General features: G+C 40.1%; 2 protein-coding genes across 4 annotated transcripts; one reads left to right on the top strand and one right to left on the bottom strand.

Moving 5' to 3' along the window:
- Window positions 1–204: 204 nt before the first annotated feature.
- Window positions 205–6,997, bottom strand: LOC103154066 (probable tRNA(His) guanylyltransferase). Of its 2 annotated transcripts, none has more exons than XM_007575220.2 (7): window positions 6,517–6,997; window positions 6,012–6,203; window positions 5,757–5,933; window positions 5,493–5,662; window positions 5,331–5,419; window positions 3,789–3,896; window positions 205–1,645 (listed from the first exon to the last, which is right to left on the bottom strand). In XM_007575220.2, exons 2-7 carry the CDS (start codon window positions 6,194–6,196, stop codon window positions 1,487–1,489), a joined length of 888 nt encoding a protein of 295 aa, XP_007575282.1. In that variant the 5' UTR covers window positions 6,197–6,203; window positions 6,517–6,997; the 3' UTR covers window positions 205–1,486. The 2 variants fall into 2 exon arrangements, with proteins under 2 accessions (XP_007575282.1, XP_007575283.1); XM_007575221.2 differs by lacking the exon at window positions 6,517–6,997 and adding an exon at window positions 6,425–6,498.
- A 93-nt stretch (window positions 6,998–7,090) lies between these two features.
- LOC103154065 (U7 snRNA-associated Sm-like protein LSm11) lies at window positions 7,091–10,416 on the top strand. 2 transcript variants are annotated; one of them, XM_007575219.2, is made up of 5 exons: window positions 7,091–7,697; window positions 8,631–8,770; window positions 8,862–8,945; window positions 9,960–10,000; window positions 10,037–10,416. In XM_007575219.2, exons 1-5 carry the CDS (start codon window positions 7,262–7,264, stop codon window positions 10,209–10,211), a joined length of 876 nt encoding a protein of 291 aa, XP_007575281.1. In that variant the 5' UTR covers window positions 7,091–7,261; the 3' UTR covers window positions 10,212–10,416. The 2 variants fall into 2 exon arrangements, with proteins under 2 accessions (XP_007575281.1, XP_007575280.1); XM_007575218.2 differs by having other exon boundaries at window positions 7,096–7,697; window positions 9,960–10,416.
- The last annotated feature ends 229 nt before the right edge of the window (window positions 10,417–10,645 follow it).

Genomic DNA, 10,645 nt, shown 5'->3' with positions numbered 1-10,645 from the left:
GTGCAACGCAATTACATTGATGAAACCATGACACTTGACTCCCCATACAGACGATACATTAGATCTGCTGAATTGTTTCCATTCTGAGACTACTCTAACACGCTAAATTATTTCATTCTTTAACAAAGTATATAATTCCAAGTTGTACACATCTGTTTACATCAACTAGTAAAATGGAAAAACTGGCTCTAAAGAACAAAGTTTTTGAAACAAGATGGAATCAATTTTATTACACCAACCATACGTTTTTCACAAATCTGGGCCTTAAAACATATTTAACTTATAAAAATGTTTGACCCCTCAAACCTGGTGTAAAAGCAAATGCTGCCAGCACATCTGTCGCCATCCAAGCTCAGAACTAAAAAAAGAAAATTAAAAAAACCGTGAAAAGCTGAACTTAAATAGAAGCGATCCTCTTCTTTCCACGACAGCAGCACAAGGGGATTATGGTTAAGCACGGCATATCCATGCCACCTTTAAATAACAGGCTCACTTGTCTCAACATGCTCTAGTTTCTAGGGTTTCCTCTGGTCTATGTGACCATGTGTCCAGTCATTGTCTGCACACACACACACACACACACACACACACAGAGAGAGCCACCAGTCACAGCAAATGGACACACAGCCGGCTCCCGATTTTTATCTCGTTACAGCAAATGATCCTTTTTGACCGAATTAGCGTCTAGTGATCAACAAGAAGGTTCGCTTCCCGTTGCGTGAGCTACAGTAACAGAATACAGTAAAGGCTTTGAACTCCCCAGGCTGCCAGCAGCCGCTCATTCTGGGTCGGCCGCTGGAAGTGTGATATGCCACGCAGCGCATGTCAGAGGGGTAGAGTTAATGCAGGGTGTGGGGAGGTATTCTTAGCCCTGATGACAGCGCACACCACTGAATCCACTCACGCCTCTTCATGGGTGCCTTGGCTCCAATAAACGGCTATTTTTTTCCCCTGTTGTAGTCTGGATCATTTCTACTCCCCTCTCCCCTTTTTTCCTCTACATACTAGGATTTTTATTTATTTTTCTTTTACAAAACTCTTTGCTTTCTGCAAGATTAACTCCGATTTGTAGTTTGCATTGCAAAAGAGCCGTTCCGTCAGAGCGTAGTGGTGATGTTAGACGTGCAGAGCGATCAGGTGTTGGTAGTATTTTGAATGCCATTCATGATATCGTATGAGGGTATATTTTTAGAGAAGTAAGGCAAGACATGCATGCCCCTGAATGTCCTCGGTACCCGCTGGTGGTGATGGGAAGAAATTAACGTGAGCATAATTTGACTTTTTGACGGATCATTTTGCACGTGATTTAACAGATGAAAAGTAGAAACACAAATCAGCTGTTGGGAGAACAACTGTACTGTGAACGATAAAAAAAGCATAGTTTGGTTTCAAGAAAAGCTGCGGTTGTGCTTCTGTAGTCTCTGTCTGTGAGAGCCGGCTTTAAACACGCAGCTCAGAGTCGTTTTTCCGAGGAGAGTTGCTGTTGTCAGGTGTCGTCTTCGAGAACGTCCGGGTGTTCCTCCCAGAACTGGTCCCCGATAATGTCGCAGTAGTAGGCCTCCACCTTCCTCCTGCTCCGTGTGACAGGAACCTGCTGCTCCTCCTCATTCGGTCGCTTTATGCGCTTGCTAACCGTCTCGTTCCGCTACACGGCAGAGAAATGAGACAGACGTTAGAGACAATCGGGGCCTTTGCTTTTATATTTCTTATGTTGCTTATGCTGAGTCCTGTTTTCCATCTGCAACAGGTTTGAGTTCGTGTGTCTTCGTTATGGTAAAATGTACCCGTTAAGTCAGTTTTGCTCTCTAAAAATGTCAACATTCCAGACTTCTCGGTCTTTATTTAGTCAACTTTAAAGTAAAAGTACAAAGGTTCAAGGTCAAGGAAGGAAGGATGAGGAACAAACAGTTGGACACACAAGCAGATCTTTTAGACTGTGGACTGGAGATGGAATATTTTCAATATTTATCAATATTTTTCATCTTTTTTTGGCTGCATGTGACTTCTAAGATAACAAAAATTGAAAGGAAAGGTGCACTGTCTTCAATGGAGGAAGTAGCTTTGACTCCAAGTGATGACAAATATTCCAATCAATGTGATTATTCCACATAAGCATATTTCCATAACTTCTGAGTTTCACTGAACTTAGACAAAAAACTGTGTCGGAAGCCCTGCTGTTTGTTATTACTAATGAGTTACAGACCAGTTTTTCAGTATTCGACCTGCTTCAGAGCCAGGAAGGCAAAAACTGAGAAATTTCAGAATCAGAGCAAGAAACCAAATTTAGAAATGCAGTAGCTATTAACAATTAAAAACTCATCTTTATTCAGAGAATTTTAACAGTATAATCCATTTTGTCTTGCTTTTTTAATAACAATTTACAATGTTCTAATATTTTAGTCTTTCTGATTTATTTCATCTTTTTGTACAGTACTTTGTTTATCCTGATGCTATCTTTAAAGCACTTTATAAATAAACTGAAGCTGAACTTGTAAGCATTGTTTAAAAAACAGTCTATTTAGTGAAACTTGTTCTTGTTATGAATTTATATTTAAAGAACTACAGTTCATCAATGAAATAAGCTTGCCTGTGATAACATTTCAAAATACATTCACAGAAACAAGATTCTTTTTTTTTGTTGTTGCATCAAATAAACAATCAACATCACAAACAGAATATTTCAGCGTTAACACGAATATTTTCTTACTTCTAAAAAGGTCATATTTATAGAGACCAATCTGTTTAAGATATGGGGAGAATACTCATTTGGTCCAGACTGTGTTCAAATGCACAGACCTGTGAAAAAAAAACTCTAATGTCTTTATGCTTAGCATGCATAAACCCTCAACTAGTACGTGACCATATAAGCTAATTATGAAAACTGAGTGGCTGAAGTGGAAGTGATTAGTAGCCTGAAAATAAAATTCTGAATAATTTTTAAGGACTGATGTCAGTTTCCTGACAACCAAATAAACATGAGACAAAAATTGATTCTGCAGCTGCACATGACAGAAAGAGAAGTGAATAATCCGAGAATGAATCAGGAAATATATCTCTACATAACTTTATAAGTCATGTAAAAAATTCAAGCAGTTGAATTTTAACAAAATTCAACTGTTAAAAAAACTATAGGTACTATAGGGATAAACCTGTGATGTTTGCACAATTCTGCATACAGACGTATTGCACTGAGTCTTCATTTTATCTATTCAACTAAATGTAAGCATAATATTAACCGACTTCCTCTTTAACCACTTCATAAACCTCAGAGCTGTAAAGAGTGACACAGCAGAGTTAATCTGGTCACAGTCATATTGCTAAGCTAGTGTTAGCAGTTTTAACATAGAAAAAATAACAATAAACATGGATTATCCAAAGTAAATATATTTTTAAACAATTTCTTAAATCAATACATAACACATAATTTTTGTTTTCCTAGCAGAATGAACATGAAACACACCTGCACATCACAACGTTAGCTACATTGCTTAAAAATCTGAATAAGTGAGAGTCCGGCTAAGCCATTACTTAAAAATAAATAAAAACACTGTGTCACTTCTGAATCAAAGAAACGACTGAGACAGAGAGGAAATGAAAATAAATGTTCAGCTTTAGGATTCGGTAGAAAGAGACAGATAAAGGATCTGAAAATAGAGAAACTGTTAAGATCCGAGTCACAAAGCAGCTTGCAGTTCATATCAAACTGAGCTGGTTGGGCACATGCTTGGAATATCCTCAACAGAGGTTTGCAGAAACTGCGCAGACTTAATCACTCCGGAGTATCTCACCTTTTCCCAAATGAGGGTGGTGCCTTTCCGGTGGACGGCCGATTCGTTGTTATAGTTGGTGTCGAATTCTGAGAACAAAATCTCGTTTTTATCTGAAGCTAATGTTCCCTGTTTAAAAAAAAAAAAAAATACAAAAAAAATACAGATATATTAAATTGAGTTCAGCTACTTCTTAATAAAAAATACTCATACACAAGAAGCAAGAAGCAAGAATGGGTGTTCACATTACTGGCTGGCACCACCTGCTGGTTGCATTGTGTCAGGGTGTTTCAATTACTCTAGAAGATATTTCAACATATTAAAAGTGATTTAATATGCAGACAATGGGCGTGAGGAGAGGTTTTTTTTTTTTTTTATAAATAATGAGGTTTCTAGATGCTGTTCTCTGGTTGACTCCCAGTCTGGACTGGAAAATGAAATAAGTTATAAAGAACAGCTGCATCAGTCCCAGGCAGCTGCAGTCATTAAAGTCTATTTGTGTCAATTAATAAGCTATGGAGAGTCTGTTGACATCTAAAACATACTGCGCTTTCCACTACTTAGCCAAATGTTATAACAAAATGTCAAACAGTTCAGGCAGTAAAGTTGTGGCTTAAAATAGAAACATTCTCTGTAAAAGAAACCAAATAATAATAATAAAAAAAAGTTTGGAGCTGCCTTAGAGGATGCATTCCAAAAGCTGCAGACAATTTTTTTCATCAATTAAAAAAATTACAAAATAATTTAAACAAGACGATGCCAATCCAGCTGATTATAAAACAAAACATAAAAAAAAGAAAAGCACATAGAACTATCCCTAACCTAAATCCAATTTAAGTGGAAAGACTTGAAAGTGGAACATGAGATATTTTACACAGAACCGGCCAAAAAAGATCCAGTCTTTATATAATTAAAGATGATAAGTTCATACTTTAAAAGACTCCCAGCTATAATTGCAACACTCTCCAACAGTGTCGACTCAAGGAGGCCGAATATAAACATACGCCACACTATTCAGATGTTAAACTGTGAAAGATTTGAAAATAGCGCATCGTTTTATTTCCACTTTACATTTACGCACTACTTTGTGTTGCTCTGCGATGCAACATTTTGATAAATTGCACTGATGTTTGTAGCTGTAAAAGGACAAAGTACAAATAAAAAGAGTTAAGGGGAATTAAAATTCACAGGTGGTTGATAAAAACAGAAAAGAAATTTTTAAAATTTATTTTAAAAAAATATAATGTAAAAACCTCAATAATTCTTTCATTTGGATTGACTTTTATGTTAATGAAGGGATGATAAACCCAAAGTATTTTAACATATTGTGATCCATTTTGAACATAAATGCCTCCCTCCTTATAGGCTTAGAGACATTCCAAAAGAAGCATAACTTGCCATATCTGGCAACTAGACACACCATGACAATGGAATTAATACATTTATAACTGGTTATAAACTACATGTATGCTTAATGTACTAAATATTGTTATTTCTGTCTGAAAATTCATACAATTTCCTCTATACAGAGAAAATGAGCCATCTGCTTTGTTTTGCTCTTACCTTTAATCGATCTTCAGCCTGTGTTGTAGTGAGTCCTCCTTTTTGAATCAATGTCCAAAATACGGTGTTATACAAGTTATTTATATGACCTAGAATATAAGAAACATATATAAATATGTATCCTGTAGATTTATCCACTGAAACACACAAGGATGGACTTACAGTCTGCTTGCCTCCAGCTGAGGTAGTCCCTGAGGTTATGGTTGGTGGGATACAAAACCACCCGCCCGTCAAAGCCAGGTGGGTACAGGAGGGGCTGTTCTCCAAAAAACTCCTTCCAGTAAAACACATAGGAAGAGGAAAACTGGGAGGCCACATGAGTCATGAGTTTACTGCAAAACAAGCATGGTGGGAAGAAAGTGAGGCGGAACAGAACCGTCGTGATGTGGACATTTTTACAGGCATGTCAATGAAAGTGAAGTGTACCTGGCTCGTCTTTTGAACCAGGTAGTGGTTCTCTTAAAAACAAAGCTGAACTCATCACTTTGACCATAGGCAATGGTAATGTCCTCCAGCTCCTCCATGACAGAGCGGGCGCTCCTGCTCATCAGCCCCAGAGCCCTGTCATCGTTGGGCTTGGCGAACTGGTGCTGCTCTGCAAACCTGAAACAGATTGTAATGTGACAGAACAGTCAAAAACACATTCCAGACATTAGCGTGAGATGACGGAAGAAAACTAACTTGTGGAAGTTGCGACCATCCAGTCGTACGACAATGTAGCAGTTTCTGAGGCAGGTGTCGTCCGTTTCAAAGCTGCGGACGTACTCAAACTTGCTTTTGGCCATAGCGCTGGACCTGGAAAACCGACGCAGAGATGCTGCGGCGAAACAGGACCTTCCTGCTGAAGCAAGTGTTTCTATCAGCATCCAGAGACTGCCGGAGGGGAAAACACACCACAGACGACATGTAGCTATTATTTAAGGATTCTGACATGACAACAAATCTATTTGTTATAAATAGACTAATTTGGTTAAATTTACTGTAACAAAACTGCGAAACAGACTCATATTATGAATGGCATTAGATCAGGCAGCAACTTAGCTAATCGTTTATGCGACAATTAAACAAACAGATAAGCTAATGACACAACTGACGTGATAATTTAAGTTTCCTGACACCCAACCAAATTGATTTGATACCTATTTAATAACAGATATACTAAAATACTGATCCCGTGATAACTCACGTTGCTTTGTGTACAGTCCGTCGACCAAATATGCCGTAGTCCCAGTACCACCTCCAGAACTGCCCTCACAAAGGTTCCGAGTTTAACAATTTTTGGTTTTTAATCAAGCCCCATACGTTATTTGCTGTTTTTTGGAGACATATAACGCAGCCTATATCTGGCGGCGACCTGAACGGATTAATATAATGCGAATGGCAATGAAGTTACCCAAAAGTACGTTATGTTTCCCGTGTTGAACTTTCGAAAGCGCAAGTGGGTGCACACCATTTGTCAACCGCTACAGCAAACGCTGCGCCGAGAAGAGGAACTTTTCACACAATTTATGCCACTCACTTCACGCTGAAATAATAAGTTATTTTGTACGAGAGTTACAATATTTTTGATATCATTTCAAGGATGAAAAATATTTTATTATAAACATTTTATCCAGGCAAAAATAACTCCTCCCACGCCGCTTTATCTTCATTTCTACCCACGTTAAGAAACACAGCCACTGATAATCACGTGTATTGAAGAGCTATGGGATTTGTAGTCCAATTAAAAATCGTTTTTTCTTTTTATTGGTACTTGATTCTTGGGAGATAAAACTGGGCTCAATAAATAACATAATATTGAGGGGGAAATACTCATTATGGCGTCTTTAGGGAAGCAATGGAAATATTGAAGTGTACAGAAAAGGATAAACTCAGGACAGCGACAACTTTCCCAGGATTCCTCGCTTCATGGCGTTCCGCTTGTTTCAAACATGGAGGAGAGGGAAAGAAAAAGTGCAAGGCCGGACAGTAAACACTCTGCGTTTGGACCGGAGCTGGTACCGGAGGCAGACACAGGAGATGATGAGGCAAATGAATTAAATGTCTGCTCTGAGAAGTTTGACCCGCTGCTGGCCCTGTACTCCCCAGCAGCGCCGCCGCTTCCCTTCCCCAACATCAAGTGCTTCAACAATGTGGCGGAGTACGAGAGCTTCTTGAAGGGCGGCCGGGGCCGAGCAAAGCCAGAGAATGTGGAGAAAAGACAGCGGAAAGCGATGAAGGGGGTGGCAGACCCGGAGCGCATCGAGAGGCTGAAGAAGCTGATGGTCAACAACCCGGTGTCAGAGGAAGGGGACAGCAGCGGCGGCGCGGCGCCGCGGACGAGAAGGAGGCAGAAACCGCTGAAAAATGTCCTGACGAGGATGCCCTGTAGGTTCAGCCGTCACACTGCTGCTACATAACAGCAAAACCAGGATGCGTTCAAGTGCCTTGCAAACAAGGCACGACACGTCCTCTTTAGCTTTTTAACAGCTTATCTCAACCACTATGTTTGGTTTGCTGTGTTTTTTTTTTCTTCCTATTTTGAACACGTAGTTAGAAATTAATTCGCAACATTGTTTCATCCAAAACTCTGAAAAGTGTGGAGTGCGCTTTTCTTCAGGTCAATGGTTGCATAAGCTCTTTCTTAGCAATTCCAGCTCTAAAGATATTTATTTCTCCACCAACTACACAAATGTAGATGCTGTTTGGCCCTTCTTCTCGGTAAAATATGTCAAACTTAGTCGGTTTTGTGAAGTGCATGATTAAAACGTGACGGATTTGTCACTACCCCTACTATATTCGCTGAATATAGTTTAATTCTGGATATTAACAGTTAGGGACGCACTGATATGAAAACTTAGGCAGATCCTGATATTAATATCACTAACATGGCCAATAACCGATATTTATTTTCCTACTTTTAAGATGGTGTAAAATGACCATTTTGCTGATATTGCTTTTCTGCTTCAGTTTAAACACTCCCATAACCTTGTGCTGCATTACCATCACTGTCACATGACCAAATAAGCACCAAATGACCAATCGCATCTCCTCCATAAACACAAACAGCAGCAAGATGAAAATCATTATCGGGTGTTAATACCACCCCAGTTTTGTTATTGTACTAGAACCAACATGTTAAAAAATGACTAGCATCAGCCAATGTCAATGCCAACATGTCGTGCGTCACTATTAGCAGTAAATAAAAAATGGAAACGTGAATCTCTCAGCTTACTCGAGGAGAGATGTTTCTGCGCTTCACCTGAATTCTTTGCATGATTTATGAGTCGGCTGCGTAACCTGCTGCTCACGTGTCTTCAGTGTGTCAGGGCAGTCCTCTGGGGGAGCTGCACCGCTGCGTACAGGAGAGGATCAGAGTCCGAGTTCACATCAGGACCTTTAAAGGCCTGAGGGGCGTGTGCTCTGGCTTCGTCGTCGTCTTCGACAAGTTCTGGAACATGGTGAGAAGACGCCCAATAGTCTGTTCGCTGTACGCTGCATGTCTTTGCACTATATGTTTGTTCATCGCCGGGTGCTGTGTGTGTTTGTCAGGCCATGGTGGATGTCGATGAGACGTACAGAGAGCCTCTACTTGGAGAGGCGTTGTACCACGAGAAGGCCCTCACCGTTTCACGGGTATCCACTTGATGTTTTTTTTTTTCTCCTAACTGAAATAATGCTGGCAAAGGTTCTGTCAAAGCGACGCACATTTTGAGGGTGTTCAGCTGCTGGACGGTTTATTTTGGAGAAAATAAAACGTCCCACTTTTCTATCAGTGCAGCCCCTGGGTTTCCATAGTTCAGATGTTACCGAAGAACCACCATCTTGTTTGACAGCTTCTTCTTTTTTTTCCTTACTGGCTTTTAATTCAAGTCAACTCACAGAGTTTGTTAAGATATTTTCTGTCATTAGTAACTTTTTTAAGGAAAAAAAAAGAAGAAAAAGTATAATTAGTATAACCAAATCATAAATCAGATTTGGTTTAAGAAAAAAACAAATCTGGGATTTTATTTTTAAGCCATAATGTCCCCCCCCCTTCTCCGCTAAGTCTTACACATCTGTAATTTTTCAAGGCAGGGGTGTCCAAAGTGCGGCCCGTGGGCCATTTGTGGCCCTTGCGACGATTTTGTGCGGCCCTAGAACACAGTTAAAAATAGATACAACTTTGCACCAATAGGGCAGGAGCTGGATGCAGGTGTATACTTTCTAAGAAAAAAATAATCTGACAAATCAAAATCATCTTTAAAAGGAAAATGTTGGATAATAACACAAAGTATGTGCACATCTCCTCTGAGCAGCTCCTAAAAAATATCAGCTGAGAAGCTAGGCTTTGCTTCTGTTTAGTCAAAGAAAAAAAAAATCAAATATTGATAAACAGGCACTAACCTTTCAGATCGGGTGAATATTTGCATGCAGTCGAATCGTGTAGGTGTTCCCCCTACAGTGACGAGTCATTTGAACCCTTCAAATGATCATAACTACACCCAGCAGTGACTATAAACAGGGTCTTTATTTAGAAAGTGTAAAAAAACGACCTGATAAAGAAAGTGCTTAATGTGCGAGTTTGATTTCATAAAACCTTTCTAGACGTTTTTTGTTATCGTCTTGCTTTTATTGTCGAGCATTAATGCCACCAAAATCTTCATCCAGCTCTTTGAGAAGCTAAGTCTCCAGGAAACCCTGGAGGGCGGCGAGCCGAGGGAAGACGGCGACGGGACGGCGGAACCCAAGCCGTCAGAGGACGTCGGAAGCAAACGACATAAAGGCGTCGTCTCGGTGAAGGCCCGGGATCCAGCGGCCCAGCAGAAGAAGAAGAAGTACGGGAAGGTGCACACGCGCCACATTAGCCAGCTTTTCATCCGCGGTGAAAACGTGATTCTGGTAAACCCACAGCCTCTCTGATTTCTTTTTGATGTCCGTGACTTGACATGATCAGAGAACAGCTGATCAGAGAACAACCGTGTTGGGTTGTACCGAGCGCACGTTCGACGTTGTGAGACACTGTGATAAGATTCAGATGAATCGAGCACAAGCTGTTGTATCATATTGATATGATGAGCCAGAGAAATGACCATTTTATTGAGAAATAAAAAGCTCCTGAATTCTGGCTGAAGTTTGTTTCTGGTTTTTTTGCGTGTGGTCTGTGTTATGGTTTTTACCCAGCAGGTGGCAGCATAAACACACCAGAGCCGCCGGTGAAGCTATTGTCATCTGGTAGGCTGCTTGTCCCTTTATGTTGCTTTTCCCGTTAGTTTGAACAGGAATGACAGCGCAGTCTCAGCGGACTTCATAAATGCATTATGAATAATTGAGTTTGCGAAGCTCGAGATTGCAGA

This window comes from Poecilia formosa, unplaced genomic scaffold (assembly GCF_000485575.1).
Source record: "Poecilia formosa unplaced genomic scaffold, Poecilia_formosa-5.1.2 Scaffold372, whole genome shotgun sequence".
NCBI classification, from domain to species: domain Eukaryota; kingdom Metazoa; phylum Chordata; class Actinopteri; order Cyprinodontiformes; family Poeciliidae; genus Poecilia; species Poecilia formosa.
Note: the sequence above shows the minus strand (reverse complement) of the source record. Positions and strands in the feature narration are given on the sequence as shown.

Coding starts and splice junctions, on each gene's coding strand:
- LOC103154065 (XM_007575218.2), top strand. CDS start 7,262: ATGGAGGAGAGGGAAAGAAAAAGTGCAAGGCCGGACAGTAAACACTCT. Junction 8,771..8,861: donor TCGACAAGTTCTGGAACATG/GTGAGAAGACGC, acceptor TGTGTTTGTCAG/GCCATGGTGGATGTCGATGA. Junction 8,946..9,959: donor AGGCCCTCACCGTTTCACGG/GTATCCACTTGA, acceptor ATCTTCATCCAG/CTCTTTGAGAAGCTAAGTCT.
- LOC103154066 (XM_007575220.2), bottom strand. CDS start 6,196: ATGCTGATAGAAACACTTGCTTCAGCAGGAAGGTCCTGTTTCGCCGCA. Junction 5,420..5,492: donor CAGCTGGAGGCAAGCAGACT/GTAAGTCCATCC, acceptor CTTATATTCTAG/GTCATATAAATAACTTGTAT. Junction 1,646..3,788: donor CCACCCTCATTTGGGAAAAG/GTGAGATACTCC, acceptor TCTGCCGTGTAG/CGGAACGAGACGGTTAGCAA.